The sequence below is a fragment of the Oncorhynchus mykiss genome, chromosome 7, assembly GCF_013265735.2.
Source record: "Oncorhynchus mykiss isolate Arlee chromosome 7, USDA_OmykA_1.1, whole genome shotgun sequence".
Taxonomy (NCBI): domain Eukaryota; kingdom Metazoa; phylum Chordata; class Actinopteri; order Salmoniformes; family Salmonidae; genus Oncorhynchus; species Oncorhynchus mykiss.
Window position 1 is genome coordinate 57,707,236 of NC_048571.1, and position 25,266 is coordinate 57,732,501.

The 25,266-nt window shown below is 41.0% G+C and overlaps 1 protein-coding gene across 2 annotated transcripts; it reads right to left on the reverse strand.

Annotated features, from left to right (window-relative positions):
* Nucleotides 1–5,658: 5,658 nt before the first annotated feature.
* Nucleotides 5,659–22,082, reverse strand: LOC110528050 (ETS domain-containing protein Elk-4). Of its 2 annotated transcripts, XM_021609834.2 has the most exons (6): nt 21,572–22,077; nt 15,099–15,313; nt 12,445–13,158; nt 12,042–12,290; nt 11,260–11,385; nt 5,659–8,723 (listed from the first exon to the last, which is right to left on the reverse strand). In XM_021609834.2, the coding sequence occupies exons 2-6, from the start codon at nt 15,303–15,305 to the stop codon at nt 8,625–8,627; spliced, it is 1,395 nt and encodes a 464-aa protein (XP_021465509.1). In that variant the 5' UTR covers nt 15,306–15,313; nt 21,572–22,077; the 3' UTR covers nt 5,659–8,624. The 2 variants fall into 2 exon arrangements, with proteins under 2 accessions (XP_021465509.1, XP_021465510.1); XM_021609835.2 differs by lacking the exon at nt 12,042–12,290 and having other exon boundaries at nt 21,572–22,082.
* Between the last annotated feature and the right edge of the window lie 3,184 nt (nt 22,083–25,266).

The window sequence follows — 25,266 nt, forward strand, 5'->3', positions numbered from 1 at the left end:
AACTTTACTTTCATTAATCTGATGACTGTTTATTCATTTAATCCACTAACTATGTTTAATTGTTACCCAATTTTTTAATTAATGATGTAACAATTTAACTCATTAGAAGTTTGGGGCACCATGGAAGAGGTTATTTAAAGAGTTACCAACTCCCGAATTAAACTCTATAAGGTCTTTACCTATAACATCCATAAAACAGTCAACATATTAATCAGAACCTTTTATTATATCATTCTGAACAGTCGTAACCTCATACATCTGCAAAAACCCCAGCCTTACTCATGATTCAGTACTACATCAATTGGTTTAATTATTTATTTACTAGTTAACTAAAATAAGAAAACAGGATAAAATACACACTTAATACATGAGAAGATCCCTAGCGGACTGACAATATGACGGCTTGTTACAGAGGGGGGGAAAGAGAGGGAGAGATAAAAAAGGGACACTTATCGTGGATACATTTTAGAACGATTCTCACATTTAATCAAATACTTTGCACATAAACCGGTGCCCATTTGGAATAAGAAATTATGAATGTATTTCTTTGCCGTTTGAGACTCGTAATAGGATGGGAGGGTTTGAAGCGTTGTAGAATGGTCTTCTTCGATTCGCTTTCCTCGAAATCTGACTTAGGACAGCTAATCAGCCGTACCAGTGATTGTCTGGGAGTTGAGATCCTCGCCTACGCCTCGTGTTGATTGTTCAGGGTTCAGGATTCAGACCACTTTACACATACAGCTGCAATCTGGCAATGTTCTGGTCTCAGAGGTGAGGTATTTCTTCACCTTGTGTTGAGGTTCAAAGTTCTACCCATTTGAAATGTGTAGCTCCTGCCTCACGTTTCCTGGTCTAATGTTTATTTCTGTTGACAATCCTTTTATGCCCTCTGGCCGAAGGGAGCCGTTCTGTCAGTCTGACAGGGTATCTGACCTTATTGGGTTGTGGCTACTTACTTATGCACAGTTTATAGTAGATAGGAATGTGATTTTAGGAGGTATAAGAGAATCTCTGAACAAAAATACTTATTATACTTAACATTTATGGATTATGTACCTTTGATTGTAACAATGTTTTTTTCCCTTGTCAGTGTTGTGTGGCAGCCCCATGCCCAGGATGATGGTGTGTCATATGACTATTCCCAGATCTATGGGCAGTGTTCATTTTGTAAACATAATAGTGACAAAAATATGTCAAACACCTATTTTTCAGCTGCAATTGAGGAGGTTATAACTGACTAAATAAACCCAGAAAAACCTTTAATTTGACTTAAACAGGAGGAGACTAAATTATCTGTGACTAAAATCTGACTACTGAGTGGAAAGGACAATAGTTTTTGGAGAGATTGAGAGCTTTCCAGTGATAAGCACAATTATTATTTGCAGCACAGATGCGCAACACAGTTCCGTTCAGCAGTGGGAAGGACGCGCCACACCCGGCACACACAGCCTAGCCTATATCAGCTTGTGAGCTGCTGGGGAGCAAGCGATGAGCGTGAGCAGACAGGCTCTGCCTCCTATTATACACATTACTTAGGCGACTCTCTTGCTTCACCTGTAGCTAAACAGTCACCAGCAGCCTGGTTATGAAACACAAGCTGTTTTACGAAATGAAAAACAATAGCATTAAGTTTAAGAGTAAAACAACAGTCTAGCTATGTCTCTGTCCCTTGAGTGTAGAAACGTTTAAAAATGTGTAGTCTATCGCTTGTCGCTTGTGTAGTTTCCCCACCGCTTGTCATAGCGAGGTTCTGTAACCAATGAACTAGCCAAGTCTCCCTCTTTTCCTCTGAGAAAACGGTGAGTTAATGTGGACCCAACGACTCAGAATTCAGTACTTGGACCAGGACTTGAGCACGGGGACTTCAGCCATAGGGACATGTGACTCGATAATTGTTGACTCTTACTTGGACTCGGACACAGGGGACTTGGAACTCGATTTCGGACTCGGGGTTTAGTGACTCGACTACATCACTGGGCGAAACAGTTATCAGCTCCCTTTCTACTTTTGGACATCAATGTGCCTGTGATGATAACAATGGCAATGACGTGACCGAGTGATGGAGGTGCAACCCATACTACTTTTCCAATACTTTGCAACACCATCTGGTGATTGTGCTACTCTCAAGCATGTCTGTTTTTTAATGAAATGTGCAATATCTGTGTAGGCTGAATTAGGATTTTACATGGCCGGATAATTGTTATAGTGTATATTCTTATATAGTGAACAAAAATATAAATGCAACATGTAACAATTGCAAAGATTTTACTGAGTTACAGTTCACAGAAGGAAATGAGTCAGTTGAAATTAATTCATTAGGACCTATTCTATGGATTTCAAGTGGCTGGGCAGGTGCAGCCATGCCCACCCACTTGGAACCTACCTACCTGGCTGCCCGGCCAGCATGACCTTACTATCTGGCTAGCCAGACCTACCTGGCCGACCTGCTAGCCCTACCAACTTGGCTGGTCGGACCTACTTGGCCCGACCAACCTACCTAGCTTGCTGGCTGGCCAGCTAGACCTACCTGGCTGGACTTATCTGGCAGACCTAGCTGGCCAACTGGCTGGACCTATCTTGCTGGCCTGACCTACTATTCACCAGCCAGGCAGGTCCGGCCGGCAAAATAGGTCCGGCCAGTCGGCCAGCTAGTTCCAAAACATACCCTTAATAATAATTAATGCAAGTCATGCAGAGCCCTTGGTCTAGTGATAACCCAGCTTAGACACGTCACCCTTCTCCCACATTTTGTTGTGTTAGCCTGAATGTTAAATTGAGATTTGTTGTCACTGGCCTACACACACTGTTTTTCGAACTATTTACAAATGAATTAAAACTGAAAAGCTGAAATAAGTATTCAACCCCCTTGTTATGGCAATAAGTTCAGGAGTAAAGATTTGCTTAACAAGTCACATAATATAGCCCCACAGTAGAGGTGTCATAATAGCCATAAAACCTAGCGGTCAAACAGGAAAATGGTTTTTCAAACAATTTTTTCCCCATTTCGAAACACTGTTTCATGTAGGCTTACTCTGGCATGACGTTTTGATATCCATATAAAGTGCATTTGGAAAGTATTCAGAACCAATGACCTTTTCCTCATTTTGTTACAATACAGCCTTATTTTAAAATGGATAAAATAAAAAAACTCTGCAATTTACACACAATACCCCAAAATGACAGTGAAAATAGTTTTTCTAAATGTTTGCAAATGTATAAACAATAAAGAACAGAAATACCTTATTTACGTAAGTATTTAGTATCAGACCCTTTGCTATGAGACTTGAAATTGAGCTCAGGTGCATCCTGTTTTCATTGATCATCCTTGAGATGTTTCTACAACTTGATTGGAGTCCACCTGTGGTAAATTCAATTGATTGGACATGATTTGGAAAGGCACATACCTGTCTATATAAGGTCCTACAGTTGACAATGCATGTCAGAGCAAAAACCAAGCCATGAGGTTGAAGGAATGGTCTGTAGAGCTCCAAGACATGATTGTGTCGAGGCACAGATCTGGGGAAGGGTACCAAAAAAATGTCTGCAGCATTGAAGGTCCCCAAGAACACAGTGGCCTCCATCATTCTTAAATGGAAGAAGTTTGGAACTACCAAGACTCTTCCTAGAGCTGGCCGCCCGGCCAAACTGAGCAATCGGGGGAGAAGGGCCTTGGTCAGGGAGGTGATTAAGAACACAATGGTCACTCTGACAGAGCTCCAAAAGTCACCTAAAGATTCTCAGACCGTGTGAAACAAGATTCTCTGGTCTGATGAAACCAAGATTTAACTCTTTGGCCTGAATGCCAAGTGTCATGTCTGGAGGAAACCTGGCACCATCCCTACTGTGAACTATGGTGATGGCAGCATCATGCTGTGGGGATGTTTTTCACAGGCAGGGACTGGGAGATTAGTCAGGATCGAGGCAAAGAGGAACAGAGCAAAGTACAGAGATCCTTGATGAAAACCTGCTCCAGAGTGCTCCGGACCTCAGATTGGGGTGACGGTTAACTTTACAACAGGACAACAAACCTAAGCACACTGCCAAGACAATGCAGGAGTGACTGAATGTTCTTGAGTGGCCCAGCCAGAGCCCAGACTTGAACCCTATCTAACAGCTTTGGAGAGACCTGAAAATAGCTGTGCAGCAACGCTCCCCATCCAACCTGACAACGCATGAGAGGATCTGCAGAGAAGAATGTGAGAAACTTCCCAAATACAGGTGTTCCAAGCTTGTGTATAAGAAAGGTCAGGAAATGTATATTATTTTACACACATTTAACCCCTTACCTTGTTGGCACAATACCTCCATTTGTTTGTATGGGTTGCCTTCAGATTCTAGATTCTCATGACACTCGTGGGGGTCCTAGAGCAGAACACAATCGTATTCGTGAGTCTCCCCTTTCCATAGAGTTGTCTACAGTATGTAGGCCAAACTGTTCAGACACAACATAAATTTGTCTGACAAACACTTTCCACCGCAGATGCGGAAGCCCGACAGGCAGAGGAGGTGGATTGAGACGCAGCCCATACAAAAAAAAAAATATCTTTAGCTTAAACTGACAGCTTTTGATTGGGATTTTTAAAAATATGTTACGGGTGAGCCAATAGACAACGATTTTAAACTGCAAAAGTACCGGTTTAATAATGGAATTGTGATTCAAGGAAAAGTGGTTTAATTCTTTAGAGTCAAAGGTGTTGGGGGTGGGGGGTGCTAAGCTGACATGGAATTGTTTTAAAATGGTCATACTATGGATCATTTTCCTATTAGATTTTACATTTTAGGACACCTTAAGGTATCAAACTTAAAAAAATAAATAATATTCTGATAAAATATTGATTTTGGCCGTTACTACTAAAGCCCATAGAAACGCATTGAATAACATTCATAAAATGGTAAAAGGGACAGTGAACAAAATACATTATAAGAAACAAGGCTTTGAAGTGTCCCGTCTTAAATCTAGGAAATATTTTAAAAACTCAGGAAATATTTTAACTCAGGAAATAAATATTTTTATTTATTTAACCCCTTTTTGGGGTAGGCACAAAACTACCGTAATACATTTTTTTTTATACAGGTAACCTTCAGATGAGTCCCGTGACACTTGTGTGGGTCCTAGAGCAAAACAGAGAACACCATCGTGTTCGTGAGAATCTTCCCTTTCCACAGTGTAGTCATCTTCCCTTTCCACAGTGAAACCCTTCAGACACTAGACGTTTATGTGAGAAGACCACGTTTCACCTCAGACGTGGATGTGTCACACTGGCGGATGCGGTGGATTGAGACGTGTGGAATGGAACAAAAAACTCTCTAGCTTGACAGAATTTTTTTTTTTTGTCATGTAACTTAATTGACGAACAGGTGCATCAATCGACTCTAGGGGGTTTAATGTAAAATAAAAAAAAATCTGAAATATGCACTAGGTGTAATGTTTTGTGCAACAGGGTCTAATGAATGAAACATGAATCAAAATCATTAATATGCCTACATATTCAGAGGGTGTCTATCAGAACTATAGTTATGTATATAGAACTGTTTTTGACTACTGTATCAAGTTAATAAATCTAACTCTTTAGTTTAGAGGTAATACACATCTGTTATAAGGCCAAACTAAACATAGGGACTCCGCTTCATTTAAAGTTATGCCTCAGACACACTTCCTTAGAATATAAACATTTAAGATTTAATCCTTAGATTTGCATTAAAGTACTTTGTGCATAGTTTTGCTGTTGATTGGGAAATAGAAATGTACACAATTCATTTACAGCTATTATTAGATCAATATAGCTTTTTGAAAGAACACTGTGGAAAAAGTAGAATTTGAAACACAGAAAAGCGATGCTGTAAAATCTCATACTACAGGCACCCCATTGTTCTAAATGCCAACATTAAGACACACCTACACAGACAATATTAACAATATCAAAATACTTAACAAAGACATGGATTTAAGTTCCACTCCTTAAGGCTTTGATGCTCAAATAGTCAATGCCATTAGTCCAACAATGAGTATAGAAAACGGTGTAAAAACCAAAGACATCACCATTAAAAACAGACTACAGAACAGCATGGAGTCTCGCATCTGGTCGTGTAACAAAACCACAGATTACAATTCAGATTGTTAGGGTGATAGGGGAGGGGGAGACGGAATTCATTGAAAATACATGTCAGCTGAAGTTCACATCACAATCATATGACAGAGAAAATAGTATCTGACACCTCATAAGCAGATAACAGACAGAGAGGGATTAAGACAGGTTTGAAGGTATACTGATAAATCATATACATGTGTACATGTTTTAGCTCGTGCAAAATCAAGTTTAGCAGAATCTCCCTAGAAATTATTTATGGTACATTAAAAGCTCATGTTCCTCATTCACAGGACTTGCAAATGTGGGTGACGATATTCCATACTAAAGATGACTGTCATTCAAATCACAATACCTATGCAAACCTGTTCTAAAACATGAATCATATATACCAAAATGTAAATGCTATGTCACATTACGTCATGAGAATAAGTAAAAAACGCTATTGTGACAGGCTTTGTGAACACCCTGTGTGGGTATTCTGACAGCCTGCTTCTGCCTTCAACCGTGCCACATCATTGCCATTTTCTAAACAGTCTTGACAAGGTGACATGTTTGCAATGCAGAAACAGACTGGCACCACCCAGGCTATTCACTGGCCATGTCATGGCAAGGGCCGTTTTTACACACGGGTCATTTTACCCACACCTGGGAGAGAAAACCCATAGGAGAGCCGACTTTAGACAAGTAAAGGACCGGTAGAAATCTATAATACTTACATTATGTAGTCTACTTTATCAATTCACGTTATAAACCAAATACTGTTAGTGCTCTGTAGAAGCTGAGGTTTACTCCCAGGGAGAGCGTATAGGCACTGGAGACCAGGGCAGAGGGAGTAGGATAGGGTGGAGAGGAGGGATGGTTGTTCCTCCTCTTCATGTTTGGCTTGGGGGTTAAGGCACCACATTAGAATGGCTGAGTCTTATGGAGCAATGCTGTGGGTTAGTGACAATATGCCATCCAACACTAGCGCCAGCGAAAGTACTCCTCACTTATCAATTCTATATTCGGAATCAAGATGTGATTTTGCTTCACACATTTAATGTTTTTCTTATGGCTTTATATCAACAGAAGTGCATAGCCTTAGGGTTAGTTTAGGGTGAGGATCATTATTTGCTCAATCTCCACAAGGTTCGTGGCTATTTGTCAAAGGAGGTGATAATAATGGTCCATTGTACTACCTGAGGCCACAGGTTGGTTTAGATTTCCTTTGTAGGTTAGGAATATGGTTAAGGCCAGGTTTAAGGTTGGGACAAAGGTAATGGTTATGGCTTCTCATAAATGTACCTAGAGGTATAGGGGCTTTTTCACACAAATTCAAGCATTACCAACCCATAGGTCACATATGCCCATTTGTCTCTGGTATAAATGGTGGGTGTGAGGTGGTTTTGTTCTGATGTGGCCTCCCTACTGGTCTAAGTGAGGGCGTTACAGTAAGGACTTAATCTGTTATGGCAACAGTTTCTGCTTGCCAACACCAAGTGTGAGGCCAGTTGAAGCATTTCCCATCTGAGGTGGTCTCCAACTTTTAACAAATGTAACATGTCACAAGCTACAAATTATTTTCTAGCTTTCAAATATATACATTATTCACCTCTCCGGATCCTTTGTGTACAAGAGAAAGTAGTGCACTCTTTTCTGTCAATATACCTGGTAAAATGGTTAATAAAAAACTAAGGAGGGCCCTACAAAAATAAAATATAAATCCCCAAATTTGGTTTAAGCTTTTCCCAAATTCTGTTCTCTCCATTTTATTTTTCCTGGTTTTAGATTTTTTAGTTTTTCACTCAAATTACAATTGTTCACAGAGAAACAGCCAAACTGGATGTTCTGAATCAATGTCAATGCTTAAAAAGAACAAACATTTAGATTTGACTGAAATTCCCCTTTTTTCATATTTAATTGTGCATCTCGCGTGCCGTCTAATGTCCCGGTCTAGCGATGGTTCTGTAGTGCTATTGTGTTAGGTTTGGCTTTTTAAGCCAATAGTGGCTAACCAGGGGTGGGATAATGTCAATGTTGCGTTGGTTAGATAGTAGCTGGGAGCTTGCGGTGTCCGATACTTGTGAGATTTGTTTATGACAGTTTGCAGTGAAACACGTGAAAATTGCCAGTTACTGGTATCTCGTGATTGACCTGTTGGAGACCCCTGGTTTAAAACATACAACAAATAGCAGGAACATTACCCATGAAAACATCTAAAAAACTGCATTGGAATTGACAACACAGCCTCAAACAGAATAGAAGAAGGAAATAATATCAAGGTTCACATAAAAAAAGAAAATCTGTAATACCATTGGTCTCAAGAACAGAGACACAATTGCCTGTTCCAGGTAGAGATGCACATTTGTGACTGCTCAGCATCCAATCCATGAACTTTGCAGCACCCATTACTATTGCAATTCCTAAAAAGTCTGGCTACGCCCTCTTTAGGGGAGTTGTGAACCACCGTGTCTTGTGTCTGTTTGGGGGGTGTGGGGGGAGCTGAAGCAGGGCCTCATTGTCTGGTGGCTGCACAGGTTCCAAGGAGAAGGTCTCTTATGTCTTATGAGGGTCTGGGGTGAGGGGTCCAGGGGTGTTGGTCCCATCGAGGCTGTGTGTGGGGATATGGAAATGAGGGGTGAGCACCGAGGGGAACTGGAAGAGAACACATAAGAGAACACATGAGAACACAGAACTGCTTCAAATGTGTCATAAAGAACAGAATTTGGGTCCATAGAATAGAGGACAGAAACAGACGACACAGTAAGGAGTAGAATCACAGGGTGTTTCTCAATATGCATACTACCGTGCACCACACTCATGCTCAGAGTTCATTCTCAGAGGATGCTAGAGTGTGGAGAATGCATAAAAATGTACATTTTGAGAAGCACTCCCCTGCTATTGCATTACCTTTAACCAATACAGGCAAACAACTACATAAAGTAAATGCAAGCATGTAACTTCATAATTATCAGCCACCTACAGTGGGGCAAAAAAATATTTAGTCAGCCACCAATTGTGCAAGTTCTCCCACTTAAAAAGATGAGGCCTGTAATTTATCAGAGGTACACTTCAACTATGACAGACAAAATTAGAAAAAATCCAGAAAATCATATTGTAGGATTTTTTATGAATTTATTTGCAAATTATGGTGGAAAATAAGTATTTGGTCACCTCAAACAAGCAAGATTTCTGGCTCTCACAGACCTGTAACTTCTTCTTTAAGAGGCTCCTCTGTCCTCCACTCGTTACCTGTATTAATGGCACCTGTTTGAACTTGTTATCAGTATAAAAGACACCTGTCCACAACCTCAAACAGTCACACTCCAAACTCCACTATGGCCAAGACCAAAGAGCTGTCAAAGGACACCAGAAAAAAAAATTGTAGACCTGCACCAGACTGGGAACACTGAATCGGCAATAGGTAAGCAGCTTGGTTTGAAGAAATCAACTGTGGGAGCAATTATTAGGAAATGGAAGACATACAAGACCACTGATAATCTCCCTCGATCTGGGGCTCCACACGCAAGATCTCACCCCGTGGGGTCAAAATGATCACAAGAACGGTGAGCAAAAATCCCAGAACCACACGGGGGGACCTAGTGAATGACCTGCAGAGAGCTGGGACCAAAGTACCAAAGCCTACCATCAGTAACACACTACGCCACCAGGGACTCAAATCCTGCAGTGCCAGACGTGTCCCCCTGCTTAAGCCAGTACATGTCCAGGCCCGTCTGAAGTTTGCTAGAGAGCATTTGGATGATCCAGAAGAAGATTGGGAGAATGTTATATGGTCAGATTAAACCAAAATATAACTTTTTGGTAAACTCAACTCGTCGTGTTTGGAGGACAAAGAATGCTGAGTTGCATCCAAAGAACACCATACCTACTGTGAAGCATGGGGGTGGAAACATCATGCTTTGGTGCTGTTTTTCTGCAAAGGGACCAAGACGACTGATCTGTGTAAAGGAAAGAATGAATGGGGCCATGTATCGTGAGATTTTGAGTGAAAACCTCCTTCCATCAGCAAGGGCACTGAAGATGAAACGTGGCTGGGTCTTTCAGCATGACAATGATCCCAAACACACCGCCCGGGCAACGAAGGAGTGGCTTCGTAAGAAGCATTTCAAGGTCCTGGAGTGGCCTAGCCAGTCTCCAGATCTCAACCCCATAGAAAATCTTTGGAGGGAGTTTAAAGTCCGTGTTGCCCAGCAACAGCCCCAAAACATCACTGCTCTAGAGGAGATCTGCATGGAGGAATGGGCCAAAATACCAGCAACAGTGTGTGAAGACTTACAGAAAACGTTTGACCTCTGTCATTGCCAACAAAGGGTATTTAACAAAGTATTGAGAAACTTTTGTTATTGACCAAATAATTATTTTCCACCATAATTTGCAAATTAATTAATTAAAAATCCAACAATGTGATTTTCTGGATTTTTTTTCTCATTTTGTCTGTCATTGTTGAAGTGTACCTATGATGAAAATGACAGGCCTCACTTATCTTTTTAAGTGGGAGGACTTACACAATTGGTGGCTGACTAAATACTTTTTTGCCCCACTGTATATGTGAAAAGTATTAATCTAGCCAGCCAGCTAGTAAAAAAACAACCTAAAACTAATGTAATGAAAAGATAATGTAGATGGGCCAACGTTAGCTACCAATTCTTTATCAGTTAGCCTGCGGTCTACGCACACTACAGTGGCTATTCTAGGCAGTTAAACATTTCATAATTAACATGATACGTTAAAATAAATACGTACTAAGGCAACACGAGATGTGATTGGGCAACTTTTCATTTCAAAGTCGGAGGTAATTTTCTCTCACTTCAGCTCAACCAGCAGCCATTTTTTTTCAAGAAATATTGAGTGTTTTTTTACTTGGCTCGTCATATTATACCAACAATCCTGGGAATATTTCAATTGAAGCTTGAATCGATTAATACTGAGAAATATGTACAAACAAAGTATGCATCTGCGAACAACCATCCATGTTCCGTTTCATATACTTTGATTTGGACTCGTACTCTGATTACCGTTCCATGCTCGAAGCACACTAGTATGCATATCAAACTGACAGAGAGGACAAGGATAGAAAGAGGGATAAGAGAGACTGAAGTGCAGTGGAGATTGGAGGGATCCCTGAGAGAGGGATGAGTGAGGATAGATGAGAGTGGGGGTGTGTTCTGACCTGGAACAGGGTGTGTGTGCCCTGCTGGCGCCGGGTGGCAGGGCTGAGGGGAGCCACCGGGCTGAGCGTGCTCCAGAAGTGGATGTTAGACAGAAGGGGACTTGGGGTCAGCAACAGAGTGGGTGTCTGTAAATACACACACACACACACAAAACAAAACAAGGAGCTTATCAGCAATAGATTTGGACACATAAGTAGTCATTTGGGAAGATCTCAAATTATGGCACAAAATTGTTCTCAAAACTAGAATTCCAGCTTTAAGTGCAAGTAGTCATGTAGACTTGATAAAGACCAGAAGAGAAAATATGTGCTCTTCTGTATCCATAATGGAGGCTTTGAGGGTTTCGCAGCAGCCCAAGGAAAAGTCAACCCAGAGGAGAAGCTGGCCTGGGGCTGGTTCAAACAGCACTGTCTCATGACCACATTAACATAGACGTTAAACCATAGAGGTAGAATCTGAGAGAATAATGAGACCATTGTCAGGTCCTGCTGATCTAATCTTAAGATCACAACAGGACACATTGTCATGTGGTCAAACATCAACATCTCATTGTCATGGTAACTCTGTTCAGACTGGTAGAATGGGTGTTCAATAAAACTACAAAATTGCTGCCATCTGCTGGGAGAAAACTAGCAATGAAATGTGTTGACATTTCACTTAGCCTTGTCCCTAATTGTAAATGTATCTTCTCCTAATCAAGAACACATCTCAAAAAATAATTCTGAGTGTGGAGTGTATAAGATTGCATAAAAATGAATGTGTGTGTGTGTGTGCGTCTCACCTGTAGCAATGCAGGTGTGAGAGAGGCGGTGGGAAGGGAGGGGCTGTAGAGGTTCATAGGTGGGAGGTCAGAGGTGGTGACCACCAGTGTAGGAGTGGACAGCTCCAGGACTTTAGGAGGCTTGCGGGCCTTGCCCCCTGTGATATGGCCACTCACACACAACGGAGATAAACTCATCTCCCTATTCCCTCCCTTGTCCCTGTTCTCTACACACACCTCACCACCTGACACTTGGCAAAAACTCTGCACCTGGGGGGGGGGGGGGGGGGGGCAGTTGAATCACAGAAAGCAAAAACATGAATGCTAAATCCATCTTCATGTTTAGTAATCTGCGACTCTGTGGACTGGACGGAGATGGTCTCCATGTCGCAGTAGGTTGTGTGTGCGTGTGTGTTTTCCTTACCCCCTGTATCTGCGTCTCTGTGGGCTGGGAGGAGATGGACTCGATGTCGCTGTCGATTACTAGCTCCTGGGTGGAGTCAGGCACCATGCTGGGGGAGGGGCTCCGAGTGGGCAACTCTGATAGGCTGAAACTATTCAGAATTCGAAGACTCGAGGATTCCATGGGCTTGGCTTGCTCAAACGCACACACAGCCTGAGGCAGGAGGACAGAGTGTGTCATCACGACATCGCCCATGGGAGGGCACAATGGCGGATTAGGTGTTTCTATTGAAATCTGAGGGCTTCTCTTGGGAGGGGTGGTCCCGAACTTGATAACTGACGGCGACAGCAATGGCTGCTGAGAGGGCGGGTCTTGAGCCTGGGTGTTGGACTTCCTGTCGGCCATCTTGTCTGCAGGGTTCTCCATCTTAATGGACTTGAAGAGCTGGCGTCCATTTTGCAGCGAGGTGAGGGTGAAGGAGGTGTACAGGCCAGAGTGGATGTAGTCATTACGGTTGGATGGCTTAGTACTGGACCCCTGTGTCACTGTCATACCTCCACCCCTGTCCCCACCTTCACCATCTCGGGAGTTGTTGTCGCCCCTCTCGGACAGGGGCATGCTACATCCTGCACCCCCCTCCCCTTCCGGCCGAGCAGAGGCATCCCCTTTCAGGATGTCTGGGTAGGAGACGAAACGGTACACAAACTTCTGCCCGTTCACCTTCTTAATGATGTTCTAGAAGAGAGAGTAGGGGAGAGTGAGAAATGTTACGCTATGTGGAAAAATATGTACAGAAGACACACTCTACTCTCTCTTTCCTCCCCTCCCCCTCTCTCGCTCTCTCTTCCAAAAACAACCCACAGAGTAACCACTGTGTGGGACAGTTCCATTCTTCCTGTCTGTACCAAGTTAAATACAGCTCACCACCCCACCCACTGACAGAGGCAGGCTGTCTTTAGGCCAAGCCACAGGCAGAGTGGATGAGACAAACAGCGACACATGAACCCAGCTGTACTGTGAGGGAACCCAGCAGTACTGTGAGGGAACCCAGCAGTACTGTGAGGGAACCCAGCTGTACTGTGAGGGAACCCAGCTGTACTATGAGGGAACCCAGCTGTACTGTGAGGAAACCCAGCTGTACTGTGAGGGAACCCAGCTGTACTGTGAGGGAACCCAGCTGTACTGTGAGGGAACCCAGCAGTACTGTGAGGGAACCCAGCAGTACTCTGGGTGGTGTGGTGACATCACAGGATGGCAAAACAGAAACTTCCCTGCCCATAGCTCTACCCAGCTCAGCATTAAACCAAACCCTGCACTCATTTTCAACAGGTCTCATCAAGGGGCCCCTTGTCAAAGTTAATGCATTGTGTGGGAGTGTAAGTTTGAGTGTATGTACCTTGTCATAGCATTTTTTTTAAACATTTTATTTAAACTTTATTTAACCAGGTAGGCAAGTTGAGAACAAATTCTCATTTACAATTGCGAGCTGGCCAAGATAAAGCATAGCAGTTCGACACATAACAACACAGAGTTACACATGGAGTCAAACAAACATGCAGTCAATAATACAGTAGAAAAATAAGTCTATATACAATGTGAGCAAATGAGGTGAGATAAGGGAGGTAAAAGGCAAAAAAAAGGCCATGATGGTGAAGTAAATGCAATATAGCAAGTAAAACACTGGAATGGGAGGTTTGCAGTGGAAGAATGTGCAAAGTAGAGAGAAATAATGGGGTGCAAAGGAGCAAAATAAATACATTAGGGGAAGAGTTAGTTGTTTGGGCTAAATTATTGATGGGCTATATACAGTATTCTGCTGAGTTTGTTGTAATTCATGCTGTGTGTCTCTGTGTGTGTGTGTGTAGGGCCCTCTAAAATCTGTGATGCGGAGAACGCGGACGAGATCACGGAATCCAGACATTAAAACAGGATTCAACAATATTAAAAAATGAACTTATTTGAAAATGTATTGACTTGCCCAAGATTATCATAGGACATGAACAAAATGCATCAGTGATTCTTATTTTCCTTCAACCTTCTGACGAGGCAACGTGTGAATCCCGTCTGTGTGCTCGTTTGTGTATTCTGGTAGATGGGAAGGATTTCCAAAAAACCTTTGCAATTTAATGTTAACTACAAAGTAGCCTATGCCTACCTGGCAGAATGATATCATGATTATTTTCATCATTCCAGAGGGTATTTGTTTAGCAAACTATGCAATCACATGTGCACTACATAAAACAGCGCTAACCAAACAAGGCTCTTACATTTTTGTCATTTAGCAGACACTCTTACCCAGAGCGACTTACAGTAGTGAGTTCATACATTTTCATACCGGTCCCCCATTGGGAATCAAACTAACAACCCTGGTGTTGCAAGTACCATGCTCTACCAAGTGAGCCGAGGACACTGTGTGCACTTGCTGGTGTGCACTTGAATCTTGGATTTTTCCCAGACCTCAAAAGTGGTCTGCTGATGTGGTTAAAGCATTGTTGTGGACTTAGAACATCCAATTTAAATTTTTCTACTAAAAACTGATCTCGAGAGCAAAAACCTGAAAACATTTTAGACAAATCAGAAACCTTGAAAAACAAAAGAGAAAACAGAATTTGTGAAAAAACTAAATGGAATTAGGAAAAATAATGTACAAAGCCTATGCATGCATGTGTGCGTACCTTGTCGTAGTAGTATCTTAGGGCTCTGCTGAGCTTGTCGTAGTTCATGCTGGGTTTGTTCTTCCGGGTGCCCCACAGCTTGGCCACCTCCTCTGCCTGCAGCAGCTTGAACTCGCCCTCCTCATTGGTCCAGCAGATCAGCTGATCATTGGTGGGGTCCAATAGGAGCTGGAGAAGGAACTGCCACAGGGTCACAGAGCTGTCCATGCTCCCCGCTACAGAGAGAGAGAAAGGGGATGAAGATGACAGACCAGACATGCAGTGTCACCAAAAGGCAGTTATTGGTGATTCCATGGTAAAGTCAACCTGAGCATGTAAAAATAAAGTTACATTTCCAAATGAAACCACATTCCAAATTATCATTCATGTCTATATGTTGGAGTTCAGGCTTTATTTGACCAATTAAAGCAGGAATTGCATGATTTCTTTTATATTACAGTGTAGGAGGCCAACTCTCTAAGGCTTTTAGTCATTCATATTTCATTGCAATTAGAAAGGGCTCCCAGAGCTTGTTTTGCCACTCACACCTGTCCCCCAATGTTAATGAGGAAGATGAGATGTTAATGAAGCAATAGAGCAAATTGAGTGTCTTGAGTTGTTTGCATGTTCTATAGTCTTGTAAATATAGGGGGAGTGACTGGGACAGGCAACGTATAATCCATAACGTTTTTGTATTGTAAACCATACACCTTACATCGGATTATTTAAACTTTCTCTGTAAAGCTAACTTTCATTAAGATTTTATATGGTCAACAAATGGGTCCTTTTCATTGTCAATACCCTTTTTCAGCATGATGATATCCGTAACATTGATAAGTTATGAATGTGATGGATATTGATTTATCAAATCGTAGCTTCACAGACTTGTGCATACACCAGATTTTGTGTGCTTGTTCTGAGATGTATCCCTTAGACTTTTACTGAAGCAATTGTTGATATCTTGAAAGTTGGGTTCAAGCTAAGAATATCTTGAATATATGCTGAAATGCATTTCTCATACATGGCAGTACCGTTTTTTTTAGATAATGTGAATAGTTTCAAATGAAAGCCCTCCAAAATATACTGACTTCATCCAGTGTCCAGAAAAGTAGATTGGCAGTATAGGCACATGCATATGGTCTCATTTGCATATTTTGTTACAATGTTTCAGAAAAATTGTAATTACCCCAAAAGATGATATTTTTGTGTCGACATTCAACTGGTAGGGGATGATATTTATGAAGAGCGAGAGAGAAAAATACATTTTAGGGTGTGGTACCTGGTCTTGTATACACTGTTTTTATGTAACCTTTATTTAACTAGGCAAGTCAGTTAAGAACAAATTCTTATTTACAATGACGGCCTAGGAACAGTGGGTTAACTGCCTTGTTCAGGGGCAGAACGACAGATTTTTACCTTGTCAGCTCGGGGATTCAATCTAGCAACCTTTCGGTTACTAGTCCAACGCTCTAACCACCTGCCGCCCCTACTCAGGTAATTACGCAATCCTAAAACACTATGCCTTTTGCTGACATTTTTAAAACATTCCAAATGCTAACAAATGTGTTGACAGATTTTGATCAAGAAATCGTTAAGATTTGAATGTCTAATTCAGACTAACATCCATAACGGTCATTGTACCCCTCTAAAGTAAAAATGGAAATTACAATATCAAAAGATATACGTTTTTGTGTTTAGCCAAGCATTTCCTTCAAAATAGATAGCTATGTTTTGATACGAGATTTACAGTGCATTCGGAAAGTATTTAGACCCCTTCCCTTTTTCCACATTTTGTTACGTTACAGCCTTATTCTAAAATTGATTTTAATTTTGGTTTTAAAAGGCTTGTTGCGTCATACCCAAGAAGAATCAAGGTTGTAATCGCTGCCAAAGGTGTTTCACAAGGTACTTAATAAAGGGTCTGAATTTTTATGTAAATGTAACATTTACAACATTTCAAAAACCAGTGTTTGCTTTGTCCTTATGGGGTATTGTGTGTAGATTGATGAGGGGGACACACAATTTAATACATTTTAGAATAAGACTGTAACGTAACAAAATGTTTAAAAAGTCAAGGGTTCTGAATATTTTCCGAATGCACTGTACACCTTAGACTTTTGCTTATGTTCAATCTCCCCAAAAAGCTTGTTTATGTCATGAAACATCCATAACGCTATTTATTTTCTTTATTTCTTCATCACGCCACCATTGATGGGGAAAGTCTGCTTTTTGGGGTACACACTCCCCCCACGGGCTACCATAGACACACATATAATTTAGCCTATATTTTGTTTGTTCATTCTGTGAGACACTAAAGTTGTGATTTTGCATGCAATTGTTATGTCCATAATACTTGAATCACCCTTATCAAACTGGTGAACTGCTCCTACTTATAGCCTTGTAAAGTCCCCCATTCAGAATCTACAGCCTCAGTCAACAAGCCTAGAGTATCTGCCCTTTTCTGCACTCAACAACGCAAAAGCAACAACAACAAAAAGTCTGGCACCAAAGCTATCAGATGTTAATGTCAGTTGCAGCATTTTCTAATCTTGATCACCTAATATAGAGTTACTGTTTGGAATTCAAGGTGATTTGATGATCAGTGATTCTGCACAGCCCAGCTCCTTGGTCAGGCATATCATCTTGAATGTCATCAGTCATGAAGAAAACATGTTTTAAACACCTTTTCACCTGTTCTCTAGAAATGCTGTACATTCATTCATAAGGCTTTGAGAGAGACAGACACATTATATTTCTGAATTGTAAAGCTGCAGGGGACATTAGTGTTGTTTGGACTTCTCTAAAGGGGAACTAGAGGGGGTGCAGCGGTAAAGCAGCCTTTCATACAACTCTGAATAACCCCATCACGCACCACTTCATGGACAACAACAAAAGGAGCAGGGAGCTTCGTTCTGTTTAACTCGGCTGTGAACTCGGCAGTGAGAGAACACACAGAGGGGCTCAGAGGAGAGCTCTACTGTATGAGCCTGGCGTATGGAGGAAATAAGGTGGATTCTACTCCAGTCCAGGCCCATTAAATGGCTAGGTGGAGCCCACACCTATCCTGTCCCTTCAGATATTTAAATACCACAAGGATAGGGCTATAAACAGGACTTGGGTTGTTTTCAAACTGAGGAACAGCATTAGTTTTTAAAATGACAAAAAGGTGAATAGGCTAGTAAAGCTAAAAACTGATTTTGGTTGGTTGATTATGAATGCTAAACAAGACAATTAAACTAAATTAATCAAAAACAACCTAAACATCAAAGCTATTAAGCCCTACATATGTGCTCCTTCCCCTAAACAGTATTATACTGAGATTGGGCCAGATACCATTTTAGAATCTTTAATTTAAAGATGTTTGTATTTTCTGGCATTCAATCTTCAATAGCTCTTATACAAAGCATGCCATGACTATGAAAACTATATATTCTGAATCAGGGGAGGATGGACAAAAATCCACTTGTTTTTTGGCTTTTAATCGTCAATAGTTCATATAATATTTAAAAAACTTTTTTTTTTTTAAAGTAATTCATTCTAAATGGATATCAAAACATAATCCATCCCGAAATCAAATAAATTTGGGTCAGTATCAATGCGTGACATCACGTCCGTAAAACAACCTGCACACGCATCTCTCCAAGCTGACAATGACAACCTGCACACGCATCTCTCCAAGCTGACAATGGCGGGTGTCACAACTGGCCTATGATGACAACCTTGGGTAAGATAATTTCTTAAGAAGTGAACATGAAAGTAGCCAAGACCATCCCTTTAAGGTTTATTGTTATAGATCATTTTTGGGTGGAGTGAACTACACCTGCTGAAATTTTGCATGAAAGGAGAGTGTAATAGGGGTGGTGCATTACAGAGATGAGCTGCTGTTAGAGCTGAGTGATTACACAGAAGATTTTTTTTCATCCCTCGATTATTAAACAACTAATTGACCGGCGTCGGTTCAATTGCTTGAATTCCATTTAGTAGGCATAACAAATGTATTATAAAAATGTCAGTTATATAATCAAAATCAATAAATAAAGCATGTTTTGGAGCTCATTCTGTAGTCATGGCACGCTTTGTGTAAAAGCTATTGAAGATTGAAAGCACCCAAATCCTACAAATAAACAAAAAAACTGGGGATATTTGTCCATCCTCCCCAATTGAGAACTTTAATAGTCATGGGACGCTTTGTCTAAGAGTTACTGAAGATTGGGGGCTTTCAAACAAATTCTAAAAGAAAATGAATCAAATAAAAAAACCTGTGGATTTTTGTCCATCCTCCCCCAATTCAGAAAATATAATTTTCATAGTCATGGCACGATGTGTAAGAGCTATTGAAGATTGAAAGCTGAAAAAATACAAATACAATTCTAATAAAATACAAAAAGATGTGTATTTTTGTCCATCCTTCCCCGATTCAGACTATATCATTTTCATAGTCATGGCACTTTGTGTAAGAGCTACTGAAAATTGAAAGCCAGAAGAAAAGAAAATATAAAAGAAAACATCACCCCTGCAAAAAAAAGTGGATTTTTGTCCAATTCAGAATATACAGTGCATTTGAACCCCTTCCCTTTTCCCACATTTTGTTACGTTACAGCCTTATTCTAAAATTGATTAAATATATAACATTTTCCATCAATCTACAAACAATACCCCCCAACGACAAAGTGAAAAAAGGTTTTTAGAAATGTTTGCAAATGTATTAAAAATAAAAAAGAACAAAAATACCTTATTTACATAACTATTCAGACCCTTTGCTATGAGACTTGAAATTGAGCTCAGGTGCATCCTGTTTCCATTGATCATCCTTAACATGTTTCTACAACTTGATTGGAGTTCACCTGTAGTAAATTCTATTGATTGGACATGATTTGGAAAGGCACACACACCTGTCTATATAAGGTCCCACAGTTGACAGTGCATGTCAAAGAAAAAAAATAGAAAAAAAACATGAGGTTGAAGGAATTGTCCATAGAGCTCTGAGACAGGATTGTGTCGAGACAGATCTGGGGAAGGGTACCCAAAAAATGTCTGCAGCATTGAAGGTCCCCAAGAACACAATGCCTCCATCGTTCTTAAATGGATGAATTATGGAACCACCAAGACTCTTCCTAGAGCTGCCCGCCCAACCAAACTGAGCAATCAGGGAAGAAGGGAGGGGACCAATAACCCGATGGTCACTCTGACAGAGTTACTCTGTGGCGATGGGAGAACCTTCCAGAAGGACAACAACCTCTGCCACACTCCACCAATTACGGTAGAGTGGCCAGATGGAAGCCACTCCTCAGTAAAAGGCACGACAGCCAGCTTCGAGTTTGCCAAAAGGCACTTAAAGGCCTCTGAGCATGGGAAACATGGTTCTCTGGTCTGATGAAACCAGGATTGAACTACTTGGCCTGAATGCCAAGCGTCACGTCTGGAGGAAATATGACACCATCCCTACGGTGAAGTGTGGTGGCAGCACCATGCTATTGGGATGTTTCTCAGCAGCAGTGACTGACTGGGAGACTAGTCAGGATCAAGGGAAAGATTAACGGAGTACTGATGAAAACCTGCTCCAGAGCGCTCAGGACGGTTCACTATCGCCATTGTGTGTGTAGATTGAGGGGAATCAATTTTAGAATAAGGCTAACATAACAATGTGGAATAAGTCATGGGGTCTGAATACTTTCTGAATGCACTGTATCATTATCATAATGGCATTCTTTGCATAAGTTATTGATGATTAGAAATCGCAATATCTACCGAGTATCTAATATAAAACTAGTTGTACCTCGTTTTGATGTGGTACATCTGACTGCTTGCTCTCTGCATAGGAAATGGGTTTATGGGGCAAGAAGGCCTGATAGGGTTGTGTACTGAACACTGCCTACCTAATGCTTGTGCGTCTAAGAGGCTTAGATAAGTAAATCTGCCTTTACTCATCCAGGCCAGCTGGGACACACCCCCTACTCACAATCTGACCATGTAAAATGGGTCAAAAAGGGACCAACTGGCTCTCAGTGCGGCCGCCAAGAGACAATATTATTTATATATAAATATATATATGATTCGAGTTTATCCGACTTTGTAACGACACAGCACACACACACACACACACACACAGCTAGGACCCACAGAGAAAAGAGTGAGATGTCACTAGCAATATGTTAGTGGTGTTTTAGTTTGTCCACCAAAACAATAATACCGTATAACAAATCACTAAAATACGGTGTTAATGTGATAGTTGACATTTTAGTTACTAATTTAACTACCTTGAAATTCAGACAGCTAGCTGTTGGCTACAACATGGCCATTTCGCTAACGTTAGTAGTTAACCAACGCTAATTTAGCTAACCTAACGCTGAGATTGGATGTAACGATGTATTTACCCATATTGCAATTAGCTAGCTAGCATGTACTGTCATACCCTTTGTCACCAAGCTAGCTGGTTTACAGTATTGTAACTAGCGAACTACGTTAGCGTTAGTTACGGTACGTCGGTAGCTTACCTTGCTAGTATAGCTCGCTTAAAATATGAGCCGTCCAGAAGTGTCGATAAAAGTCCCAAAACATGACAGAAAATGAGCTTGCTATGTTCAGCAAGCCGAGTAGCAAATGGGTAACTACGTGATTTAAGTAAAAACTATAAATTGCCGTATACGTTTTTGGCGATAAAAATACAGTGCGAATATTTAAGAACAGGAAATTAAAACCATGCTGAGATCACTTCCTTGTTATGTTTGCGTTCCATAAACGCATTGTTTTTTGTCACCGCCGACTGCTACTGTGGTTTGAAGTGTCGTCGCGCCAACCAATTTTACTTTCAGCTCGTTACATTTGTCTTCCTGTCTTCACAAAAATGATATATATTAAATGATGCTGCAAGCTAAAATAAGTTAGCTGTCGACCCACAATCATATTGTGTAGGCCTGTAATGTAATTTCGCAAGTTACAATATAAAAGGCAAATTTGCTAAGAAATAAGCGACTAGATATTGTCATGCTTCTGATGCTCGTCTCGCATATGAAGCATTAGTGCGTGGGAGACGTGGAGTGAGAAATGTTGCGGCAACCACCCATCGCTGACGGCTATTCTAAAACAACTGGAAACATATTTAGTGCTTCTAGAATGTGTTGTCTGCCAATATGTTTTTTCCAGGTGTAAATATGCGTTATGTCACATTTTGCTTTTGACACTACTGTTCAGAGCAGAGATGGGTCAAAATAAAATCGGGACAACCTGCTCAACAAATACCCCATCTGACCACTTTGTGGCAGCCTTGCACAAAATTGACATTTGTTTGATCAGGAATTCAAAGGGCAAAGCATGTCCAGAGACAGAGTAACCAGTGTCTACTGTCGAGATGGATTGTAGGTTGCCCCTGTAGATCATGCTCAGAAACCTATGGATCTTATGAACCTATGGATCTCCTTTCCTTATCCTTATGAAAGAACAGCCTTTTCTGTACAGTGGAGGCATCTGGTGTGTGGTATTGGGAGTGTCATACCTCTATTGATCAGATGCTTCAGTGACAGTGGTGAACTGAAATTCAGCTATTTCCATACAGTGGATATTTTTCATGATTACAATGATCTAAGCCCCAAACAAAGTATATCGTCAGCTCATACCAGGCATAATGTAAATAAAGGAAACTTGTATGAGACACACAGGCTAGTAGTAATGTAATACCAACCTGTGTAACTAATGTGATACTGTAGTGATGTTATGGTTAGTGAATGTCTGAGTGTGTTTTACTGGTACAGGTTGCCATGTTGAGGGCACTAGGAGAGTAGACAGAGGTTTTAAATGAAAGATAAAATGCAGGCTACACACATGACACTGGTTCAGGCACTGGACAGAAAACATGCAGACTAGAGTGAACAAATGTTCAAAACATTGAATCACTGTTTGGAGTATATCAAATTTGTGGACAAATTATTCACCTTTTTAAATTCTGAGAGGGTTGTGGAGAGCTATAGATGGACTGTATATTTTTAATAAGATGGGTCTAGAACTCACACAGAGTAGAAATAGCTGTTAGGCACAGATCTAGGATCAGTTGGGCTAGCCTCTCTATCCAATCTAAACCTCAACCATTACAGGGGGAAACACTAACCTGTGAACTGAAGCATGAAGTTACCTGTGGCTGCAAACAACAGTGTGATGAGATTTTACATATACAGTACATATACTGTATTTTACCATTCATAGACCAGCATCTGGTAGTAACCCTTCTCTATTGCAAACTTCATGTGAAATTCAGGACAATCTGAAGAACACAACCACAACATAAATTAAAAGATACCATAGACTACGTTCATTCAGCTCTACAGTGCCTTGCAAAATTATTCATCCCCCTTGGAGTTTTTCCTATTTTGTTGCATTACAACCTTTAATTTAAATTGATTTTTATTTGGATTTAATGTAAAGGACATACACAAAATAGTCCAAATTGGTGAAGTGAAATTTAAAAAATAACTTGTTTCAAATAATACATATTTTTTTTATGTAAAAGTGGTGCGTGCATATGTATTCACCCCTTTGCTATGAAGCCCCTAAATAAGATCTGGTGCAACCAATTACCTTCAGAAGTCACATAATTAGATCAATAAAGTCCACCTGTGTGCAATCTAAGTGTAACACGATGATCTCAGTATATATACACCTGTTCTGAAAGGCCCCAGAGTCTGCAACACCACTAAGCAAGCGGCACCACTAAGCAAGCGGCACTATGAAGACCAAGGAGCTCTCCAAACAGGTCAGGGACAAAGTTGTGGAGAAGTACAGATCAGTGTTGGGTTATAAAACAATATCCGAAACTTTGAACATCCCACGGAGCACCATTAAATCCATTATCAAAAAATGGAAAGAATATGGCACCACAACAAACCTGCCAAGACAGGGCTGCCCACCAAAACTCACGAACCAGGCAAGGAGGGCATTAATCAGAGGCAACAAAGAGAACAAAGATAACCATGAAGGAGTTGCAAAGCTCCACAGCGGAGATTTGATTATCTGTCCATAGGACCACCTTAAGCTATACACTCCACAGAGCTGGGCTTTACGGAAGAGTGTCAAGAAAAAAGCCATTGCTTAAAGAAAGAAATAAGCAAACACGTTTGGTGTCCACAAAAAGGCATGTGGGAGACTCCCTTAACATATGGAAGAAGGTACTCTGGTCAGATGAGACTAAAATTGAGCTTTTTGGCTATCAAGGTAAGCGCTATGTCTGGCACAAACCCAACACCTTTCATCACCCAGAGAACACCATCCTCACAGTGAAGCATGGTGGTGGCAGCATCATGCTGTGGGGATGTTTTTCATCAGTAGGGACTGGGAAACTGGTCAGAATTGAAGGAATGATAGATGGCCTCATGTTTGTCTTCCAGAGATTTGGGACTGGGACGGGGGTTCACCTTCCAGCAGGACAATGGCCCTAAGCATACCGCTAAAGCAACACTCGAGTGGTTTAAGGGGAAACATTTAAATGTCTTGGAATGGCCTAGTCAAAGCCCAGACCTCAATCCAATCAAGAATCTGTGGTATGACTTAAAGATTGCTTTACACCAGCGGAACCAATCCAACTTGAAGAAGCTGGAGCAGTTTTACCTTGAAGAATGGGCAAAAATGCCAGTGGCTAGATGTGCCAAGCTTATAGAGACATACCCCAAGAGACTTGCAGCTGTAATTGCTGTAACAGGTGGTTCTACAAAGTATTCATATTGAGGGGGTGAATAGTTATGCACGCTCAAGTTTTCTTTTTTTTTGTCTTAATAAGTTTCACAAAAAATATTTTGCATCTTCAAAGTGTTATGTAAATCAAATGATACAAACCACCAAAAAAATCAATTTTAATTCCAGGTTGTAAGGCAACAAAGTAGGAAAAATGCCAAGGGGGTGAATACTTTCTCAAGCCACTGTATCAATCACTACATACTTCACTCTGAGACTGCCATCTTTTGAAGTCGTTTGAGGGGACGTCAAAATGAGGGGTGTTGTACAAAAAGTCATCAACGATTGGATCGTCTAACCAATCAGAGTCCACCATGTTGCTTTTAATCTATCTTATGCAAAAAAAGAAGAGGAGAAAAGGAGCGTAAGCCACTTCTAGTCTTTCCGATGTCATCTATGGCTCTCAATGGAATGTGTGCAACACCCTGACCTACAGCCACAGGTCCAATAATTGTGAATCTTTATTCTAGAA

Coding starts and splice junctions, on each gene's coding strand:
- LOC110528050 (XM_021609834.2), bottom strand. CDS start 15,305: ATGGACAGCTCTGTGACCCTGTGGCAGTTCCTTCTCCAGCTCCTATTG. Junction 13,159..15,098: donor TAAGATACTACTACGACAAG/GTACGCACACAT, acceptor TCTCTCTTCTAG/AACATCATTAAGAAGGTGAA. Junction 12,291..12,444: donor CAGAGACGCAGATACAGGGG/GTAAGGAAAACA, acceptor CCCCCCCCCCAG/GTGCAGAGTTTTTGCCAAGT.